The sequence below is a fragment of the Dermochelys coriacea genome, chromosome 5 (assembly GCF_009764565.3).
Source record: "Dermochelys coriacea isolate rDerCor1 chromosome 5, rDerCor1.pri.v4, whole genome shotgun sequence".
In the NCBI taxonomy this organism is placed as follows: Eukaryota; Metazoa; Chordata; order Testudines; family Dermochelyidae; genus Dermochelys; species Dermochelys coriacea.
Window position 1 is genome coordinate 63,027,121 of NC_050072.1, and position 23,634 is coordinate 63,050,754.

Here is a 23,634-nt window from a genome sequence, read left to right on the forward strand (position 1 = left end):
AGTGGGTCTAGTGAAGACCCGCTAGATCGAAAAGCGACTCCGGTACTCCACCGGGAATGAGAGGAGTAAGGTAGGTTGATGGGAGAGCGTCTTCCATAGACACCGCAATAAGTCAACCTAAGCTACATGAATAACGTAGCCGGTGTAGCATAACTTAGGCTGACTTACCACGATAAAGTAGACATAGCCTTGGAGGATGCATAGTCTGTAGTAGCTTGTTATCTGATCAGCAGTAAATTTCAGGCCTTTTCATGTGGTTGATAAGTAGCTCTGTAGCAGTGTGCAATGGTGATAGTTGCCAACAGGGGGAGAAAATTAGGAGGGAGGAAAATGGAAGATCTCTGAGTTTCTGCAATTGCCCAGCCCAGCGGTTCAGGACCAAATGCAATACTCAAATGTAGATACTTTGCATGTTGTCAGCTTGCCCCTACACTTGTTGTGTACATGAATATTTGATTTATTTCTAGCTTTTTCTATGGTGCTTATCACCACAATAACTGAGCACTTCATGAATATGGATGAATTTATCCTCATAACATATCTATGAAATAGGGAAGTATAGTTATTATCCCCATTTTACATGTGAGGAACTGAGGCACAAAGAAATTAAGTGATTTGTTCACTTATGGCGGAGCTGGGAAAAGAACCCTTGGTTTTTCTAAATCCCACTCCAAGCGCTTTATTCACAAAACCATCTTTCCTCCCTGTAAGGTTACACAGGAAGCAGAGCTGGAGACAGGTTTCTGAGGTAGTAGGCCTGTGTCTTACTACTAGACCATGATGTCTCTCTGATATCCTTCTAAAATAAGGAAGAAAAGCTAAGCAAAATATGTTCTCTCTCTATCATACACTAGTCCAGGCTTTGTTAGCAAACACTTCTTGCCTGTAATGCTTATTTACCCAGCGTACAGTTCCTTGTCCAATGAAAAGGAACTCTTGTTACTCCACTGCTAGCTGTGCTCAGAGAAGAGGAATCTGAAGTTGATTTGCTCCTGGCTTCCCACTTTTTTTCTCCTGTTCTCCTATGGAGGTCTGACTGGAGTCAATGGGAGTGATTGCACTGAGTTTGGGAAGGAACACATGGACCATTGAACTAGTTAACAACAAAGGGCTTGAAAAGTTAATACTCAGTAATAACACAGGTTTTATGTTAAATCTTAGATCTTGTTGCTATCCCTGATTTCCAGTCAGGAGCCATGGAAAACTGGGGTCTCATCACATATAGAGAGACTTCACTGCTCTATGATCCCAAGACCTCCTCAGCATTCGACAAACTGTGGGTCACAAAGGTGATAGGCCATGAGTTAGCACATCAGGTAACTTTTTTCTGTATTTAACTTGGACTTCTTTCTTTTCAAACCTGAAAAAAGGCACTTATATAGAGATGGCAGTTAAAGCTAAGGCTGAAGTATAGACAATTTAAAGAGCTTTAACAGAATTAATGGTATGCATGGAGCCAAGAGAACAAATGGCTTACAAGGGAGAAGGATTGTGAATAATAATAATAGTAATCAATGGTATTTGTTTAGGCTCCTTTCTGCAGCAGCATTTAGAGTGCTAGATGGAACTATTTAGGACAAATTGTGCTCTCCCTTACACTAGTGTCAAACTCAGAGGAGTCATTCCAGATTGACATTTGTAAATGCAAACAGAATTTGGTCCATTAACTTTAGAAAAAAGAATCCAGTCAATTCTTGCTACCTTGTCAACTTACAAATATTTAAATTCAAGGCCTCTTAGAATCATAGAATCATAGAATATCAGGGTTGGAAGGGACCCCAGAAGGTCATCTAGTCCAACCCCCTGCTCAAAGCAGGACCAAGTCCCAGTTAAATCATCCCAGCCAGGGCTTTGTCGAGCCTGACCTTAAAAACCTCTAAGGAAGGAGATTCTACCACCTCCCTAGGTAACGCATTCCAGTGTTTCACCACCCTCTTAGTGAAAAAGTTTTTCCTAATATCCAATCTAAACCTCCCCCATTGCAACTTGAGACCATTACTCCTCGTTCTGTCATCTGCTACCATTGAGAACAGTCTAGAGCCATCCTCTTTGAAACCCCCTTTCAGGTAGTTGAAAGCAGCTATCAAATCCCCCCTCATTCTTCTCTTCTGCAGACTAAACAATCCCAGCTCCCTCAGCCTCTCCTCATAAGTCATGTGCTCTAGACCCCTAATCATTTTTGTTGCCCTTCGTTGTACTCTTTCCAATTTATCCACATCCTTCCTGTAGTGTGGGGCCCAAAACTGGACACAGTACTCCAGATGAGGCCTCACCAGTGTCGAATAGAGGGGAACGATCACGTCCCTCGATCTGCTCGCTATGCCCCTACTTATACATCCCAAAATGCCATTGGCCTTCTTGGCAACAAGGGCACACTGCTGACTCATATCCAGCTTCTCGTCCACTGTCACCCCTAGGTCCTTTTCCGCAGAACTGCTGCCGAGCCATTCGGTCCCTAGTCTGTAGCGGTGCATTGGATTCTTCCATCCTAAGTGCAGGACCCTGCACTTATCCTTATTGAACCTCATTAGATTTCTTTTGGCCCAATCCTCCAATTTGTCTAGGTCCTTCTATTGTGGTGGCTGCGTGTATTAGCAAATGTTGACTTTCCTTATTGTGAAGGCGTAAAAAAGGAGAATAACTATGAATATAATTGTGAATCAGATAGCATTGAAAATGAAGTCTTCAATTAATTCACAGAACAGATGCAGCAAGCAAGCAATGGGAGTGTAAGCTTCTCTTACACTCTCTAACAAGATGCTGCAATGATAGTTAGAGGGTCCACTCCCAGGAGTAAGAAGATATTTCATCCTGCATCTCATTTCAATCTTTTGCTTCTTTTGATTTAAAATGTGACAGAATACAGAATAGCTTTTTTAAAAATTGCATATAGATTCAGAAATAAAAATCCAGCTTTCTTAGATTTCCATCACATTTCATGAAATTCTGGTTTTGTCCTTTTTGTCCTCCCTTTGTTCAATTTTCTTTGACATATAAATCAAATTTGATCTTATTAAAGCACATAGATGTGCCTGAACTTAAGATAAAAGCCCCCTCGCTAAATATAGTAATTGCCAAGTTTCATTTTCCTTTTGTTTACTTGAGATTTTGTCTTTTAGTGGTTTGGCAATCTGGTTACTATGGAATGGTGGAATGACATTTGGCTAAATGAAGGTTTTGCCACATTCATGGAGTTGGTTTCTGTTAGTGCTACGTACTCAGAGCTGCAGATTGTAAGTAATACAACTATCTTGCTAATCCTTCTTCTCTGTTGGGTGCTAATGAAAAATTATATACAGGTCACTAAGGAAAATACAACAAAATGTTTTGTCTGAAAAGGGGTTAGCAAAGAGAGCATCTGTTGCTTAGAACAGCAGTATATCTTCAGAATTGATTCCAGGTCTGTAAGCACATTTTTGCAGTAAAATTTAGTCTTGTTTTCCTTTTAAGCCCTATTTCTTCCATCTCTCTTTCCTAAATCTAAGCAATTTTGTTGTTAAAAAAAAATTCCAGTAAAAGATAAGAGGCTGTCTGGTACGTTGCATTCTGGCACTTGCAACAACATAGTTATGGTTGAGAAGGCATTTTTTTAGATCCTTATTTTCTGGCACTTAAACACTTTTTTGAAAAAAAATTATACTTTAGGCAAAAACTTCTCATATTTGTTCTCCACTCAAAAGTGAATTTATCTTGAAATTCTGAACTGAATTTGCCTGGCTATTTTTGGATTCTGTGTACATGATTTCCAGTCACCAGTCTTTATTCAACTGTGGATTATGCTGGTACACACTGTTCGTTTGCTGTTCCAGCTAGAATAGCATTTAGCCGAATATTCCAAATGTATGCATAAATGTATCTATGTAGCATAGAGAATCTATTGTAAACTATATTCATAAAGTGGTTTAGCATATAACAACCTTTTGCTCCCCTTAGAAATGAGTATAGACACAATCTGAAAAATTCTGATGTGAACACTCAAAAACTGGATTCAGGCCTTTCTGAAGATTTACTTTTAACTACAGCAGAGCTGATGTTCCACTATAATAGGGGCCAGTTATAGATCTGAACTTGGATTATGATGATCTTTATCTTCACTGACATATCGGGGAGTTTGGATGTGGGCATTTGTGTCAGGTCTATTTTTGTTAGAAATTAAAATTTTGGAGATTGCAAAAAAAACCTCTTGCAAACAAAGTTTGCAAATTTTTAGGTCTTTCAGATGTCATGCAAATATATCAGTATAGTGGGAATCTTTTCTGTACAGGAATTGCATTTGATCATTATTCCAGGGAAGAGGTTTTTGCATGAACATTTCTGACTTTGTACTGTGTTTTATTTTTGTCCATGTAATGTCTATCTCTTTGAATCCATATCATGTCTAGAAGGTGATAACTGTCTATACATCACACAGGAGGATTACTTTCTGAATGTATGTTTTGGTGCAATTGCAAGGGATTCATTAAATTCATCTCATCCGATCTCCAACCCAGCAGAAACTCCTACTCAAATAAAGGAAATGTTTGATACTGTGTCCTATGACAAGGTACTGTATATCAATTCATAAAAGCAAAAAGATCTTTTGCTGCCACGACACTTGAAATTCTGAGCAACCTGAATGCCAGTTGTTTGGAGGGAAAACTGTGAATCTTGCAGTATGATGACAGATTTGACATTAGCTCTCTGCATTTGTCTAACCTCCCATGAATTGATTAATTATTATGGTACCACTTTGCTAACCCCTTGGCTCCAGCCACCCAGGGTTCCCCAATACTAGATGATAACTAGGGTGAAATCCTGGCCCGTGTATGGTCTGAATATATGGACTGTGTGAAGGAGAGTTCCACAAGAATTATGAGTGTGTTAAAGTTCTTCCCTTTATGCCATTCCAAGACCTTACTGCATCTCATGTGATGTGTTAGCCTTCCAATCCAGCAGCGTTCCTTCCCTCATCTGTAGAAGTGTTGGCCAGTGCATTAGTGTAGTCACATCCTGCGCCAACTCAACACACAGCTCTATATTGCTGTGGATGGAACCTCACTTTATGTTGCATATAGGGTATGGGCAGGCTGTTGCATAGGCTTCTTGATCCTGCCCCCAACCCACATATAGCAGAACCATACCAGTTCCTCAGCCTACTGCAATATGCCCCTGTGGGAAGTATTTCCCTCACCAAAGAGTTAAGTCTAACATGCAACTTATCCTTCCAGTTGTACTAGTGAAGGCACATTCTGATTTTAGTTTAAGAGAAATCATGAATATAGAAGGCAAACACGAACCAGAATGGGGTGATTTTGGCACTAGACTACTTTCTTACACCAATCATAGTAGGTGTGGATTCATATTGTGCTGTTTCCTGTTCACCTTAGATCCCCTGAAACGTTGCATCAGCATTGAAATATCTGGTGTATTTTATATGATATATAATATTTGACTAGTTTGACCTTCCAGTATTTATAGGTTAATTGGCTGGCAGTGCCTTCCCATCTCAACAGTTTAAACTAGAGTGCACACAACAAGAGGAGTAAAATGGGCAATCCAATCATATAATCTATGGTTCTATAGTCGTGCTAACACATATGGTTGATTCTTATAAAGTACTCTTGAAGAAAAACAGCTGCCGATGCAGCTATGAGGATGCTCCTCATCCATTTAATTTTATTTATTTATTTATTATTTTGCAACAGCAGCTAAAGCTGAAGCCTACGCTGGCTTCTGAGGGTAAGCCACACAGGAAAGTTGCACGAGTTTAACTAAAACCAGTTATTGAACAAAATAGAGTTTAAGTCAATGCAAAAGATTGTGTGGATTTTGGTTTGTGTGGCTTCTTTCAGTTTCACTTAAACTGATTTTCAGTAGATTTAAGATCATTGGAAGTAAGTGGCTCCTTTACAAAAATAGGAGTGTCCACAGAAGAGTTAGTATTTTTAAAACTATATTGGTTTAAATTTGCATTAAGTTGTACTGGTTCAACTGTCCCATGTAGACAAGGCCCAAGTCCTTTTTCAGATGTATAAAACACGGATGAAGTCAAGAAGGCTTTCCAGTCAACATAGTGGTCCTGCTCTTAGCTAACTTCAGGCTGCCTTTGCTTGGAAGAGCAGAAGAACTGGCAGCTCCAGTGCAGAGCTTCTTTTGGGGATTCCAAGAGAATAAGGCCAGTACTCAATATAACTTTGGGTATTTATCAACTGTTTAGGATTAAAGTTGAATACACCCAGAGACCAAAGCAGGGGACACCGAATTCTATGAGGTTTAAATACATATGACAGTAGTAGTAATAAACATGCAACATTATTTGCTTTATGGTGTACTTCTATGATCATTATATTAACAATATTTAACTACAGCATCATTGATAGTTATTACTCTAAGCAACAGAAGAAATTACTTTATGCACTTACTCCATGTGCAATAGAATTGGCATTTACTCTAGATACTAAATTCTTTCACCAAGTCAGATCAGTATCTGATCCCCACTGTAAGCTGATAGAATACTAATGTGAATTTGTGTGGAACTCTTGACTTAAGTTTATTAATCATCCTCGTTAATAGCTTTTTAAATTAGTTAGTTGCCCAAACATGTGCAGGCATGCACACTCTTTAGTACTAACATTAATTAATTCCATTTTATAAAGAGTTCTGAGGTCTTTCAAATGAAAAGCATAATGAAGTGCCAAGTTCTATTAGTTATATTGTTGTAGAACAACCTTAACTATAAGATTAACCAGAGTCAATATGGCTGTGTACAGAGGCAGGAGGAAGAATTTTAGTGCCCATTATTATAATATGACTGTTCTTTGGTCTAAAATCTGGAGTCAATGAATATGTCTGCAAATAAAAAGAATCCATTTGCTGGTACTTAAATTTTGTCATTAATGACCTCTAACTGTTTGCAGTTTTCTGTCTGTAGAATCCACTGTCAGATACAAAATCACAGAACTTGGTTATTATCCATAGGGACAATTCCACTTTCTTTGGAATACCCTTTCACGTAATATGACAGCACTGAAATCAGACACTGGCAAAAGTTATAATATAATAATATTACAAATAAATTTCAAAACCTTTATGCTATGCTAAAGAATACCAGTGACCTGACCTCAACAGGTCTCCATGGTAGCTGTGACAGTTCAGAATGCTTCAAGGAGCCAGCCACTGTGTCTTTGGGCATCATGTCTTGAATACCCATTTTCACCTGACTAATGAAAACATTCAGTACATATTGCTGAAGCAATTGTTTTATTCATACCACATTAGCAATACACTTTAAGCTTTCAGTTTAACCATCACTGGCTAAACAAGTCGTGCACATAGGAATGTAATGTAAAATCATTTGTTTGAATACTTGCTACTTTTCTATTTTAGGGAGCTTGTATTTTGAAGATGCTCCAAGATTTCCTATCTGAGGTAGTGTTCCAGAAAGGAATAATTCACTACTTGAAGAAGTACAGCTATAGGAATGCAAAGAATGATGACTTGTGGAACAGCATGGCCAATGCAAGTTCTGTCCTTTGTTGAAATATGTTGTATTATATCCATGTATACAGTAGTTGCAAATAGGGAATTTGGATTTTATATGCAATTAATAGAGGAATGTATTAGTGATTATACTGCATATGATTTTTTTTCAGTTGCCTTCACCAAAACTACATTAAAATAACTAGGATGATCCCATCTGTGCTGAAAAACCCCCAGCACATTCCAAATAAATGGCCAAGTACATGAGCTCCATGCAGGCTCAGGAGTTCCTCCACGTGGAGCTCATTACAACAATGGGGCCTACAACACTCTCGTTATCTTTCACCACCCTAGCCCCAGTCCAGCAAAGCTCATGCTTAGCTTTAAGCCCACAAGAAATCTCACTGATTTCACCATACTTAAAGATAGGCAAATACTTATAGATCATGTGGAACGGGGGTCAAAATTTCCTTGAATAGTGGGTGCTGGACGTGAGTAGTAGGAAACTAATACAGCAACACGGACACGCATGGAAATTGTCTCAATTATCACAGGCTCACAGGAATTGCTCATGCTAGGCAATGTACAAAGGATTGAATTATGGACCAAATTTTCACCAGTCTGATGCAAATGCATCTGCAAACTTTGCTCACAAACCCTACAATTGCATGTACCAATCAGAATGGCAGATGCCTGCTGTGATGGGGCAGAGTGTCCCACACCAGCAGAGAAGGAGTTAAGGAGAGACTTTGGGCCCAGCTAGCCCCTCCCTGCTATACCTGCAGCCAATGCTACACCTGGAGAAGGAATAAAAGGAGAGAGCCTGGTGCAGTTCAGGACTGACTGGCCAGAAAGGCAGCTTCACTTGTGACTGCTCTGCCTAGCAGGCCTGTCTCTGTAACGCCACTGGGGAGGATCAGCAAGACCTCAAGGAGCGAGCTATGCTCAGAGCAGAGACTGTTTGGGAACCAAGCCTGAAGGAAAGGGCAGAATGCCTCTCCCACAACTGGAACACTGGGGGATGGCCCAGTAGTCAGTTATGTTTGCTTTTGTGTTGTAGAACATTTTGGGGTGGGGCTGCCTCTGTGGAGCCTGGAGACAGAGACTTCTTCCTCCTCGCCAGGAGATGCACAGCCTCATCAGGGCACTCAGAACATCCACAAGGGGTCACTACTGCAGTCACACTATTACACCTACTTAGACAATTATCATACACATAGCGGGGTTGTATGAAAATTAGTGCACCTACAAAACTTGAGGTCTAATTTTTGGAGATCTGTTAAAAATGAGTCCCTATCATATAAGTACATTCTTCTGCCATCTGAGGCCTGATTCATTGCATTACTCCAGTTTTTCAGTGGTGTGTAACACGATGATCTATTTAGTTGTATATGGTAGTTTTAAATGGGTTTATGCTGGTTTAAAACTGCAAAAATACAGTGGTGAATCAAACATCTTCATCTTTAATTTCTTCCCTTTTTTCTCAGAGCTGCATTCATAAGCATTGTTACCTTACTTTTTATTTCTCTCTTGTGCTCTCTTATTTATAGTTTTACTTTATCGCTGAACAGAATAAATTGAAAAAAATTAAATTCTGTATTAATTCAATACTGATTTGTTTAGCTGCCATAATTCAGTGGGAAGGAGCATACTATGAACCAAAGTCTGCACGCTATACATTTATGCTCGTAAACACCAGTTCATAGCAGTAAAAAGCTGCAAACAGTCTTTCAGACAGGACAAAATGTAACAAACAGACCTTTCACAATGATGGGCCTAATTCTCTCCACAGTTTTAGCCCAAGGTGTGTCATTAATCCATTAATTAGCTACTGAACATCATCATACTGAATTTGTTCACTGACAATTGTCCAAATTAAGCAGACATGCTGTTTATTTGGGTGCTGACTAGAAGGATTCTATTATTATTTTTGGTATTTTTGAAAAGGTCTTAAGTTGTTTTTTTCCCCTTTAATAGTGATAAGAGCACAAATTTAACATGGGAAAAATTTAATGTATAGATATATTGTCTGTCACTGTTAAATTTATCTACACACAAACATACCTACTCAATATGCTCAAATGAGAGATTAAGAAGCACTGATGAGGGTCTGTCATTAGTAGCCCTTTGTTTAGTGAGTGGCATTTGTAACTTCAGATTTACTAAATTATTTGATTGGTCTCTTTTTGCTGTATTATTGTTTTGTTTGTTTGTTTGTTTGTTTGTGTTTTAAAACAAACTCTTCTAAAAATATGTCATGTATCAGGATTCACATTTCTTTTATGTTTTACAGACCTGCTCTGAAAGTGACTTCTCTTCTGGCAACTTTTGCTATATAGCTTCCAGGCCCCTTAGCAGCACAGTAAGTAAATTATTAGAAGATAAAACACTAGACTGACAAGTTGATGATATGACAAGATGTCCTGCTCTAGGGCTTAGTAAACAAATCTTGCATCTCAGTTCTTCAGACTGGCAACTGCTGAGCTTGCTCTTGACTTGATGCACGCAGGCTCTGGAGAAAGCAATTCTAGATATGCTGCATTTAGTAAATGCACTTCCTGGACTTAAACTATAGAGCTGTGGAGCTTGTCACTTGTTTTCCTCATAAGGTGCCGTGAGGAAAAGTGAATTAAAAAATCAAAAATAAGCCAAAATTTAGGAGAAAGGAATGGCTTTGAACTAAAGAAAACCCACTGTATGTCACGTGCTGGACAGTATGGTATTGGTCAATAAATTGAATCACAGACTTTTTCTGAATGAAGTTACTGCATGATGCATTTTTATTCTGGAATAGCCCAGAAATATACAGGTGTATCAGCACAGCTTGGTCACAAAGCATCCAAGAATCTGATCCAAATTTTGGTTAGTGGCCTTGCTCAGCACCTTTGAAAATTAGGCCATTCGCGACTTGCTGTTAGGTATATTGTGACTTGCCCAAAGTCACACAGGAAGTGTATGGCACAGCCAGGAACAGAACACAGTTCTACTGTCTTCCAGTTCTGTGCCTTAGGCATGAGATTATTCTTTGAGACACATTCAGGAGATTTACCAAAAACAAAACAAAACATTCTGTCTTTTGGCGGCAGTGAAGATGGACTGGGAAACCTATGCCTCTCAAGGATCTCTTTAGAGTTTGTAGGTGTATGTAAATACCAGTACTGGCATTCTTACTGTAACAGCTTCCCAGTGTAAAAGCTTTACCGACTTTGCCATTATTTGTTAAATGGATGTCTTGTACATAACCATCGTTCTCGCAGGGAGGACCATTGTGGTTTCTTGAATGGCATGTAAACTTGGTGCTCATTTAGTCCTGGCTAGCTCCCAGAACCAAAAGTCAAACCAGAGTCTATCAGATTGCCAGTACTGGCTCTCTGGCCTGCAAACACAAATGTGTACAGATTTATTTTTGGGGGATACTTTTAAGTGTGTCACTGAATATAGTTTGTCTATGGTTATTTCAGTTCAGTCATATGGGGAAACTTACAGAGATTGAAGAGATGATGAACACTTGGACGCTTCAGAAAGGGATCCCACTGGTTCTTGTTAAATGCAAAGGGAACACCTTAAGATTGCGACAGGAGCGCTTCCTTAAGGGTGTTTTTGAAGAAGATCCTGAATGGGCTAACCTGCAGTCAAGGTATCCACACTTACCTTACTTTGGTAATACTACTTATGTGGTGTTTGTTCTGTTGCTGTAGTTTCCAGTATAGGAAAAGGTGCCTGATATTCTGGCAGCTTGATATTACATTATTACCATCTAATATAATTAGGTTAGCCTAGGAAGGAGGTAAGTTTATCAATAGGTGACATGAAGTATGTGAACGAGGCATAGTACAAGTGTTCCTGCTGACTTGGCAAGGATGGACAGCAGATGTCCACTTTCCTGGCTACTGGCATGGAGCAAATCAGAAGTTGGCTGTAAGGGTAGGACTACATAAGAGGCAAATGTAACAGGAATTTATATAATGAGAAACTCAGTAGAGGACTTAACCACAGGAACAGGATAGAGCTGAAAAGTGAAATGTGTTCTTGGTTGGTACCCTAGTGGAGGTAGGATGAGGCTACCCTTCTATAAGAGAGGATCACACACTTAATATCCAGTGGGAGAGAGAACTGATCTGCTAGTGTTTTAAAATATGCAGATTTCCCTTATATGTATGTAGAGTGCCATTTCAAACCTGGATAAAGAGGTGATCCTTCATTGAGAGGGGGTATTTCTGTTAGTGTTGGTGTGGACTTCTGCATGGTTATACCAAGATTAACATTTCTAGCATTCAGTCTCATTCTCTATTGCTCACCAGTTTATGATTAGTCAGACACAGGTAAAGCAAATCTATCTTCTTCTGTGGAAGCAAATGTTCCTTTATTGTATTTTTTCTTTATCTCCCAGGTATTTTTGGCATATCCCACTCACATACATCACCAGCAGCTCCAACACTGTTCACAGACACATATTCAAAACTAAAACAGGTAATGAAGTCTGATCATTGGATTTGTAATCAGTAAATTGATTGCCTTAACTGAACAACAGGTTGACCTTTACTAATCAATTAAAAGAAATGTATTTCCTAAACAAAATTAATTTTAAGGATATGTATTGGGGGTTGGCCCTCTGGGGAGCCCTCTTTGTTCCGTTCTTTATATTACTTCCCCTTTCTGCTTTACCATGCTCTTGTCTCTAGCTGAGGAAGACAAGGTTCAGCTCCTGACAGAGAGAATTTCTGGTCCTCTCCTAGAAACTCTAGTGGGCAGACCTGTATGTTACTCTAAAGATTAATATATATGGGCGGGGGGAGGGGGAGGCGCAGGGGAAGATGCTGGAATTTCTGCTAACATTGTCAATAAAACATACAGATGACTTTAAGAACTGAATTTAATTCTAAGAATTTCTTCTAAATAACACACACAAATATTAACTTTATTATCACTGCCAAAACTGGGAAATCATTACAGGTAAGGACAAATAAAAAAAGATTAAGAGAGCATTTAGGGCTTGGGAGAGGTCCTGTACTGGCAATGGAAATTCTTCCACACAGCCTCTGGCCAGCTACTGTGCAAGGTACCCTGACTTGGAGGGATTATGTTACCTTGGTTTGTTCCCAAGTCTATTCAGTCACTGGTCTCTTTGCTGAGAAATGGACAGAGAACACCAGCCAATTTCACATAAGCCATCGAATAGCTTCAAAACAGTAACAACTTTGATCTAGCAGCCTAAACAGGATTTGATCCAGCAATGTAGAAAGAGGAAAAAGGATTACCAATTCCATAAATCCCACTGAGTTCTCAACCTGTTGAAATATTCTCAATCTAAACTCTTTGTCTACATGGTGTGCTAGTCCACACTGAAGGGACATTTTAATGCACACTAGAGAGGTGCACTAAAAGTTCCCTAATGTTTGAAAATGGACTATACTAATGTGTACTAAGGAACTGTTAGTGCAAGCCAACAGGCCCACTCAGGCCAGCTGATGTGTGACAGGCGAGTGTATACAAGAGTTTACACCCCTCTGATGTGGACTAATGCACTGTGTAGACCAGGGGCAGGAAAACTTTTTGGCCTGAGGGCCACATCAGGTTTCCAAAATTGTATGGAGGGCGGTTAGGAGAGGCTGCGCTTCCCCAAAAAGCCAGGGCTGGCCCAGCCCCCGACCTCTATCCAACCCCCCCCTTCTCGCCCACTAATGGCCCCCCCCCGGACTCCTGCCCCATCCACTGTCCCCTGACCGCCCCCAGACCTTCCGCCCCTGACCGCCCCCTGCCACCCCATCCAACCCCTCCTCATTTCTGACTGCCCCCCCGAACCCCTGCCGCTGACTGCATCCTGCTACCCCATCCAACCCCCCCTCTTCTTCCTGACTGCCCCCCGGGGACCCCTGCCCCCATTCAACCCCCCTGCCTTCTGACCACCCCGACCCCTATCCACACCCCCACACCCTGACCACCCCCTTGAACTCCCCTGCCCTCTGTCCAACCCCCCCTTACTGTGCTGCCTGGAGCACTGGTGGCTGGCGGCGCTACAGCTGCACCGCCCAATTGGAGCCAGCCATGCCACCATGCGAGTCGGGCTGGGCTCTGCAGCTGCGCTGCCCCGGGAACTCGCAGCCCTGCCGCCCAGAGCATTGCGCCGGCGGTGCAGTGAGCTGAGGCTGCAGGGGAAGGGAAGAGCGGGGGAGGAGCCGAGGTGAACCTCCTGGGCCAGGAGCTCAGGGGCCGGGCAGGAGAGTCCCGCGGGCCGAATGTGGCCCATGGGCCGTAGTTTGCCCACCTCTGGTGGAGACAATCCCCAAAATAAAAACTCTCTGGTATGAGGACTTCAGGTTAGCAAATAACTTTCTAATTCCATTTTCAGGTGTCTTCTTGGTAAATCTCACAGTTCCCCAGGTGAAGCCACTGACAGTTGTAATACTTGCCTGTGCTTTCATTTTAATTTTTCATATGCAGTAAAAAAAATAAATTTCCATGTGAATCTCTCCCATTCAGACACACTAGAACTGGAGGGAGAGGTCGCCTGGGTGAAATTCAATGTGGACATGAATGGCTATTACATTGTGCACTATGAAGGGAATGGCTGGGACAACATCATTAAACTGTTGGATCAGAACCACACCCTTTTCAGCCACAAGGACCGAGTGAACTTGATCCACAATGCATTTCAACTGGTCAGGTAACACACCTTTCCTATTTTAATTTGATGAAAAAAATACCAAATTTTAGCAGGGAAGAAGCAAAGATCTGTGTGCCAAAACGAAAGATTAAACTGCACCCTCTACGGTGCACGCATTTACTGCTGTGTCATGTGCAAATTGGATGAATGCATATTCAGACATTTACACAGGAGTATAATTAACAGTTTGCACCAGTATGAACATGCCCTTGGCAGTAGTTTCATGCCCAGTCACAGGGTCACTTTTTTGTTAGCATGAGGGCAAGCTCCTGTTGAAAACTGGACCATCAGAGCAAGAGCCAGGCACGTTCAAATTTAATTTTTAATACCACTCTCTGTGATGTGGCTCCAGAAGCCAAAGACACAAAACTCATTTCCTGAACATAGTGATGATTCTCCTACAGGCTGAAAGGAGGATTGCCTTGAGCAGCAAAATATTTAGTTACAGTTAATAGTGAGAGAGACTGTGCAAGGGCAGAGGAGTAAACATTTCCCAACTTTCCTAGATCAAGCATAATCCTGAAGCTGATGCTCCTTGAACAAAACAGACCCCCTCATAGGTGTGTAGAGTCCAGATACAGAGAGACTGAGGAAAAACTGTTTGGCTTTCACTTAATCACCTTTCTCTTAATTTCACTGAAGGCAATTACCAGCATGTGGTTATGGTTTGGGCTCATTGCTCTTTCCCATAAAGACATACCTCTTTCTTTTTAATTTTCTTAGAAGACTTCGCTTGGGAAAGATCAAATAATGCATTCCTCCTGGAAACTATATTTTGGACAGCAGGTTTCTGTCTTTGAAAACTAATTTAAAGAAAGGTTAGCTGTCAATTTCATGCGCTATTTTAATTGCATGTGCTTGCTTGAATCATTTCCAAGGAGGATGGCCGATAAGGAGGTTTGAGAGAGCTGGGTAAGGCATCCCCCACTCCGCAAGTTTGGACCCAGCCCACAGAACTCATGGATTATTGTGGTGTTGTGCCACTGGGGCAGCAGGGTTAGAGTGATGGCTAAATGGTGTGAGTGTCTCCACTCAGCCTGTGAGGTGGCACTTGTTACGTCCACGGAAGAGGATCACTTCCATAGATTTCCTGTGTGCCTTTGGGCAGGTTACTTACTCTACCCTTTTCCTCATCTGCATAATGGGGATTGGCACTGTGTTTTATGAGAATGAAATCTGTTCATGACCAGGAGATGCTCAGATACTAGGATGATGAGGCCCATATATGTACCTAGTGTGACATGGCAAGGCCAGATGGCTATAGAAAAGTAGTGGGAGATAGATATATTAGCTCCAGGCTAAACAGATCCCTGGTACCAGGATAAGTGAAATGGCCACTGCTCCAGGTCAATTAAGACACCTGAGGCCAATTAAGAACTTTCCAGAAGGCAGGGAGAAGGCTAGGTTGATTGGGACACCTGAAGCCAATCAGGGGCTGGCTGAAACTAGTTAAAAGCCTCCCAGTCACTCAGGTGGGAGTGCATGTCAGGAGATGTGGGAAGAAGTTGCGTGATTGGAGAGGCTGAGTACACACCATATCAGGCACAAGGAAGGAAGCCCTGAGGTAAGGGTGAAGTGGAGCTTGAGGAAGTGAGGGCTGCTGTGGGGGAAGTAGCCCAGGGAATTGTACATATCATGTTTCTAAAAGATCAGCTACCATAGCTGATACTATTAGGGTCCCTGGGCTGGAGCCCGGAGTAGGGGGTGGGCCCAGGCTCTCCCCCTACCTTTGCCCCCTGTTTAATCACTGAGACTGGGAGACAACAGAGACTGCAAGGAAGGATAACTTCTCCTCACCTCCCTTGCTGGCTTATGATGAAAATGGCTTAGTAGACTGTGACCCTTGTCTCTAGAGAAAGAAGGGTTACGTGCAGGGTCACAGTGAGCCTCTGAGGTTAGCGAAATCCGCCAGGAAACGCGGGACCCACGGAGGGAAGGACAGAGCTTTGTCACACTAGCTACAAGATAATGGTCACATGAAATACTGTAAGGCTTTTGCTGCTTCTTGCTCCAATAACTTCTTTCAAAAGTGCAGGACTCTGTCACCTTTTAGACAAGAAAAGAAAATATAATTAATAAAAAGTCTAAAGTAAAGATAGTATCTAATATGTATAGAACTAAGAACACTGTTCTAAAATAAGCATTAATTCTTGAAACACATAGCTAGAGATAGGATATGCATCACCTGAAGTCATAGTAGAGAAGTGATCCTTTTCTTTCGGCCGTTTAAATGGGCAAAGCAGAGTTTGTAGAACTTCATGAACATGGTATCTTTTCTTGGCAAAGTGCATGAAGACAGTGCAGAATTATATTTGGAGCGGAGTCACAGGAGCTCAGATAATCCCTTTTAGCCATTAATTCTGATATTTTGGCAGAAGCCATGAACATTAGTGAATCTAACAGTCACTCAGTTGTACTCCACTCACTACAGCTACAGTCTTCAGAAGTCATGCTCAAACCCTACTATGGTGTCTGCTCCCCAGTGCTGCTTTGGCTGAGTTCTTTGTAACTGTTTGCTCTCTCTTGTTCTTTGGGCACCTCCTGGCAGGTAGTTTAAAGATGATTAGAGAAGACTGTTCACCCCCTAGAATGCTAGGTAGAGTATTGGGGCCACAGCATGTGAAGAGAGAGTGCAAGGCTTTGACAGGGGAAAGAGGCAACCCATGATGATGGATTGGTGATTGTTCTTGACTCCATGGAGGATCCCTGGGATAACTTTGATTGTTGTGTGGGGAATTTTAAGGAATTGTGAATAATGTATAAAGGGGTATCTGCTTAACATATGTAGAGCTCACCAATGATTTGACCTCCTATCGTGGTTTATCTGAACCAAATAACTGAAGATGACATTTCATGCTCTCTCTTGAGTAGCCCACATAGATTCTACATCAAAAGGCAGGATGTATGGCACAAAGCAAATGACAGAGCACTGAAAACTAGTTCAGGCAGTCGTACCTGCTATCCATCAGACCAGTTTAATAAAAATGTCCATTTCTGTATTGTCTTTTACTTAAAGCACTTCAGTCAGTCATCCATTAATCCTCAGAACACCCTGCGAGACAGGCAAGTTTTATTGTTATGTTTGTAGACCTCCAAAAATAAGAGAAAAATTACTCTGGTCCGAAAAGTCTTACAATAATTATCCTCATGTTGAAGATGCAAAAACTCACACACAAGCTTGGATTAAGTGATTTGCCTAAGGTCACATAGTGCTTCATCCAGTGTCGAATGAAGTCAAAGACTTCCATTGACTTCAGTGGGTAGTGGATCGGGTCCTTAGTCAGCAGCAGAATTGGGAATATGGCCCAGCACACCTGGTTTACAACCCTTATTTCTTTTGACAGGGCAAAGTGAGACAGAGACAAAGTGCTGAGAAGTACAAAACTATGAACTGTGCACCTTTTGAGTTTGCGTATATTCTTTTCTTCAGTGCAGGAAGGTTATCGCTGGACACAGCCCTTGATCTGACGCGATATCTCCGACATGAATCCAGTAACATAGTACTTCTGCAAGGCCTGGGCTACTTGGAAATGTTCTACCACATGATGGAGAGAAGAAATATTTCTGATGTCACAGAAAACCTTAAGGTCCATTTTTAATTTGAAAAAAATATTTGTCATTAAATTTTATTTGTAAGGAATTGGGACACATGGAACGAGTGCTCAGTTAGTATTCAGAAAGTGTCCTCCTTCTCCTCTCTTGAGAGAGAGAAAGAGAAGGAAAAAATTTGCAAATTCCTGAAGGATTCTATTTATAAATTAGCTAAGCTCTCAACACCACATTCCATGAAAGCCTATGCTCTAATAAATTTGTTAGTCTCTAAGGTGCCACAAGTACTCCTGTTCTTATTCCACTCTCTTGTCGTTCTGCACATTATCAACTCATGCACTAATGGCCCATGGCAGTGGTTTCTGCTGCTCCATTGCGAGCTGGTCTTATTCATGTTGTTGGAGTTACCCCATGAGCCTGCTGCCGCTGAGTGAGTAGCATGGCGTCAGGGCTTGCATTCCAGTGGCACTAGGACTGTCAGGCTAATAAGAGCAGGAAAGCTCTCATTGCTTTCCTCCCCCTTCTTTCGCCCCTGCCTATATTAAGCTGTAAGATCCTTGGGGCCAATACATAAACAATTTCTCTGTCCTTTGTGTGGGAGAGAGACACAGCATTCCTATTCACTCTGCATAAAGACCCGTAATCATGTTTAAAAACCTGATTGTTGCCATTTACGTTGTGTTAAGCAGAACTGCACTTATCAGATGTTTTTTAATGTGATCACAGCTAGCTCAGCTGCAGATGCCCTGTGGATATGTTTTGTTAAAAGAACTCAGCCTAAAACAGTGTTTGGGAGTAGATACCATAGCAGATTTGAGTATGGCTTCTGAATACTGTAGCTCTAATGAGTGGAGTACAACTGGGTAACTGTTGAAAAGTAGGTTTATATATGGTAACACAGCACTACATAGATTGTGGCACTAGGGCCTAACTATGATCTGTTCTTTCTGCAGCTGTACATCCTGCAGCATTTTAAGCCAGTGATTGACAAGCAGACATGGAGTGATGAGGGCTCAGTCTCTGACAGAATGCTTCGTTCTGATCTCCTCAAGCTTGCGTGTGAGCTACAATATCCTCCCTGTATCCAGAAGGCAAATGAGCTTTTCAGCAAGTGGATGGGATCTGGTGGGACATTAAAGTAAATGGCTTACCTGCTTTCTAACATTCCTTTTCACTTAGGCGTCCTGTACTGGGGTTTAGTTTGCTTTTCTAGCAAAGGTTTTACAGGAAAGTTGGAATAGGAAACTTTTTGTAGTCTGGAATGGGAAAAACGCACTGAATAACCTTTTCTTCTAGTATGTGTGTGTGACTTACAGTATAGTATCAACAAATAGGTTAGATAGTATTAATTACTTTTCAGCTGCTTGCTCCTTTCTACTGACTTTGCTCACTGTGCTTTCTCTCCTGCTTTTTCAGTTCAGTCTGGGCCTCTGGATTATTCATTTGTCCTGACTTGAAAAAGCCACCTGTCCATATAGCTAAAAGAAAATCAAAGTTTAGGCCTTGGCTGTAACTCTTCAGTGCAGTCATGCCCTGGTGGAGGGGCAGAGGTGCACAGCCACATTAGTAACTCTAGGAGGCACTGTGTCTGAGGCCCAGTGCTTGCTGGAGCTCCAGGAAAAGGGGTCCACTGCAGCACCCTTTATAAGAGTGCACTGTACAAAGTCTAGCCTTCCTAGTTTCTTTGGACACAGCAGAGGGCCTGTTGGGCCATGACCCCAACCTCTTCTTATCCACTTTGGAGAACAAAGCTCTGGCAGTGGCACTAGTCTCATGCATTCAGAAGCTTGAATGAGTGCAAGGTCTACCATTGTTCCCAACTCGGGCATGGATATGCAAGTGGGAGGCTCATCATGCATCCTTCCTACCCCTCTTGCACCTGGGGCTGAATATAATCCTTTTCTTACCATGCTTGACTTTACTGCACTAGGTGGGACAAAAAAATTCCACAGGCATAGTACCATGGTAAATGTAACTACTAAATCTAACTAGCCTGGTACTACACAGTCCCCCAACACCACAATAGATGAGCACCATACACTATAAGAAGTTGTAAATGTGGATGTTTTGATTCATAAGGATGCCCACTGTTGCTTCACTGCTGGATATTAAAAATGGATAAGCCATAGGGGACATATTTGACTGGAGTAACCTAAAGAGTTGATACAAAATATACTCATCTACCACCAATAGTCCTGTGTTCCTATCTTAATCCAGTTAAAGGTATTATTTAGTGCTTGTCTTTCTTTCATTTCCTACTCAGTTAAACACAGAAATAACACACTTTTTACAGTTGTGGTTTATTCTGCTGATGGATATGCTAGAAATACCATAAATACATGCCTTACAAAATCGTCATGAAATTTACCAGCCCAGGCAGAAAATTACTTCCACACCCCTGCTCTGCAAAATGATGATTGGTGATCATGAAAACACTATTAATATTTTATTTGCCCATCCAAAGAAGTAACTTTCCTTGGGTTGGTGGGCAAATAGATTTTTGCAAAGTTATTGGGAGGGTGAATGGATAAATCGATAGCTTGTTTAACATTTAATTACACTGTGTGCTTTGGAATAGCTTGTTTTCCCCCAGCTGCTCCATGTGTACTGTAATGATGTCTCAAAACACCAGAGTTTTGGTGAACAGGCAGTAATGGGATTTATTTTCTCCTTGGTCTCTTGAACCTCAATTAGTTCTCAGACTGGTCCACTTTCCAGTCTCCCCTGTGCCTTATTTTGTAATTATATCCAAATATTTCCTCTTTTTTTTTAACTTCTGATGCTTGTGCATGATATATAGTAACAGGAAACAAAATGTTTTCATTGACCTTTTCCACACCCTGACTCTACAACTCATTGCCTTTTAATAGTACAAGTACACTGTAGCATTTCTAGTCCTTGTTGAATGTTGCAAGTCTCCTAATCTGTTTATAGGTCAATTCACTGCTCTGCCATCCATCCAAAGGACTGCAGTACTGTTCTTCCCTAGAGTGTGGTCTAGTGTACTAAACACAGGCCTGGAAGCCAAAAAGTTCTAGCCCATGTACTAATTACAGCCACTCAAAGTCACACAGTGAGTGAATGTCACAGTTGGCTCACCATAATCTTCCCCAAGAAGGAGAGACTAGGGACAGGGTAGCTGGTGAAATCATCTGTCATCTGACCAGTGACTTCTTGAGTATTGAGTAGACTTCCGGCAAGAGGATTTCTTATTCACCTGATCACTTGTCTTATCCTACCTGAACTCATATCATCAGTGTCCAAAATTACTAGAATCCCTCCAGGCTAGCTATTTCCTGGTAATACACAGATTCACAGAAAAGATGAAAAGTGTATTTCTGCTTTCTGGAGTGTTATTCTAGGTGGAAATATGTCTTGACTAAAGATGTGTGAAATATTCACAATATAATATAAAATGCTCCAAATTCTAAGCATTTTCTAATTTTTTTTATAAACTCTAAACTGGCCCATTTTAGTGAAAAATCTTTTCAAGCTTTCAGAAAAAAACTGGCCCAAATTGTTTTAAGATGGTAACATGAATATCTTTGATTTTGCATGTTTTTGCAACCAAATAATTTTCTTGTGAAATTTCAGGGACATGAAAATGGGCAGGAAAAAAGTTGTAGAAAATGCTGCACAGCCCTAAAATTGACTATTTCCATGTCCTTCAGTGCAGCTTTATGGGAGAGCATTGGGAAAGATAAATTGTAAACAAACTTGGCATATGACTCTTGGAATATTGTATATCTGTGAAGACAGAAAGGATAAAGAGCTACACAGGGCTACAAAAATCATTTGACCCTCCTTCTCTTTCCCCTTCTTTGTTTGATGCCACAGCCTTCCAGCAGATGTTCTGAAGACGGTCTACTCAGTTGGAGCACAGACAATAGCAGGGTGGAATTATCTACTGAAGCTGTATAGTCTCTCAATGTCAGGTGCAGAAAAGAACAAAATCCTCTATGCTTTAACAACCAGCAGGCACTGTGAAAAACTGACAAAGTAAGAATTGTCTTTGCTCAATTATTAAATACAAAACAATACCAAGTTCCTTCACTAACGCGCTATGGAATCGTGAGAATCTCAACAGTAGTGGGAAACGGATTGAAAATGTGGAACTGTATTTTTTTTATTTACATCACTTTCTTAAATAGGTTTCAGAGTAGCAGCCGTGTTAGTCTGTATTCGCAAAAAGAAAAGGAGTACTTGTGGCACCTTAGAGACTAACAAATTTATTAGAGCATAAGCTTTCGTGAGCTACAGCTCACTTCATCGGATGCATCCGATGAAGTGAGCTGTAGCTCACGAAAGCTTATGCTCTAATAAATTTGTTAGTCTCTAAGGTGCCACAAGTACTCCTTTTCTTTTTTCTTAAATAATTATTGATGAGATGATACCCTGAGGGATCTTGGCCTGATGTTGATGATACATGAAAGGCCATTAGAAAGCAGCTCTTGAGATTCTATGTATACAGTACATGCAACAAAGAAATTCAAAACCTTTGAAGTGTAGTTCTGTTCTGAAAAGCAACCATGTAAGAATTGTTCTCACTTAAGAGATGTGTTTCCTGTTTGTATTTAGTCAGGTCTGAGTACATTAGTGACTAAAACAAGTCTTTGTTAGCATTCCAGAGCCAATACTGCTCCAGGAGAGTGAGCTCGATTCTATTTTGGCTTGCATATCATCAACAAAATTACGGAATGCAGAATCTTTAGTGTGGATGAATAGCCAAAAAGACTCCTCCAGGATTTTCAGATACCACTCTGAGTTTACAGGGTTGGCAAGTTAAATAAATCATTTTACTTTGTAAATTGAGAAGATTTGAGCTGGAAGTTACTGAGCAACCAATAGTCCTCTTACAAAATAGAAGAACCTCATTTTACGTGATGATTATGGGCCCTACCATGTTAGGTTTTATGCAGAAGCCCCTGTTGAAATCAATTACTTATAAGCCAATGGTATAGTTATTCCAATAATCTGAAAAAGTTATAGTAGCACCACTTAGTTAACTTGCAAATTAATATTTAAAGCACTGAACTGTCATCCTGCACATTATTTTCCATACTCCTATTTTATACTTAGTCCCCCTGTTTGAATATCAAAAGGAAATGTGTGTTAACTAGTGGTCTAGCAGTACCTCCTAGAAGCTGAGTAGAAACAAGCTGAAACTGTCTGATCTGTTTTAATTTGAACAGGTTAATTGAGCTGGGCATGGAAGGTGAGGTTATCAAGACTCAGGATCTAGCAGCTCTTCTTCATGCTATTGCCAGAAATCCAGAGGGACAGGGGCTTGCTTGGAATTTTGTCAGAAAAAACTGGAACAGACTTCTTAAAAAGTTGGTATTTGCTTATCTACTTTAGCCACCATTGGTGGCAAATCCTGACAAGAAAGAGTGTAAAGAGGGATAATTTATTCCACTAGAGAAGACATTTATCTTATTTTTTATATGATACATTTATGGAAGTGGGCCCTAAAAGCACTAGCTCCTACCACTTGATCTAAAGAAGTAACCCTGAAGGTTCTGGGGACAATTTAATGAGCACAGTAGTGGTTGTCTTTCTTCATTAGAGAGAAAGCATGTGCCCGGCACTTCAAGCTGTGGTACAAGACTCATGCTTGCACAGGGCTGCTAGAAACTGACTAGAAACAAGCTGAAACTGACTAGTCTATTTTTATTGTCCCTCTGGAAGAAATGGAGAGTAGTTCAAACAACATAAATACTGAAAAGCAAATTAGATAGTAGAAAATGCTTTCAGTTTGATAGTCTACAGTGGCTATAAATCCCTATGGCTAAGGATATATGTTTTATAAAATATTTTTAATTTGATTGTGTAACTTCATAAGAACAAAGGTGCTGCCATACTGGGTCAGATCAGGTCCATCTTGACCAGTGTCCTGTCTCTGACAGTGGCCCGTACCAGAGCTTCATGAAGAACATACATAACAAGGCAGTTATGGAGTCACC

At 40.9% G+C, this 23,634-nt stretch overlaps 1 protein-coding gene across 5 annotated transcripts in view; it reads left to right on the forward strand.

Moving 5' to 3' along the window:
* LOC119855862 (endoplasmic reticulum aminopeptidase 2-like) overlaps window positions 1–23,634 on the forward strand; it is a 37,396-nt gene that overhangs the window by 11,977 nt on the left and 1,785 nt on the right. For 2 of the 5 annotated variants that reach the window (XM_038402705.2, XM_043515350.1), the window contains 12 exons: window positions 1,162–1,316; window positions 3,120–3,233; window positions 4,412–4,543; window positions 7,366–7,497; window positions 9,752–9,820; window positions 10,920–11,095; window positions 11,849–11,928; window positions 13,939–14,122; window positions 17,553–17,709; window positions 18,625–18,809; window positions 21,509–21,670; window positions 22,864–23,004. In XM_038402705.2, coding sequence (XP_038258633.1) covers window positions 1,162–1,316; window positions 3,120–3,233; window positions 4,412–4,543; window positions 7,366–7,497; window positions 9,752–9,820; window positions 10,920–11,095; window positions 11,849–11,928; window positions 13,939–14,122; window positions 17,553–17,709; window positions 18,625–18,809; window positions 21,509–21,670; window positions 22,864–23,004 — 1,687 coding nt within the window. The remainder of the gene's footprint in view (window positions 1–1,161; window positions 1,317–3,119; window positions 3,234–4,411; window positions 4,544–7,365; window positions 7,498–9,751; window positions 9,821–10,919; window positions 11,096–11,848; window positions 11,929–13,938; window positions 14,123–17,552; window positions 17,710–18,624; window positions 18,810–21,508; window positions 21,671–22,863; window positions 23,005–23,634) is intronic. The other 3 variants (XM_038402707.2, XM_043515351.1, XM_043515352.1) reach the window with 3 other exon arrangements.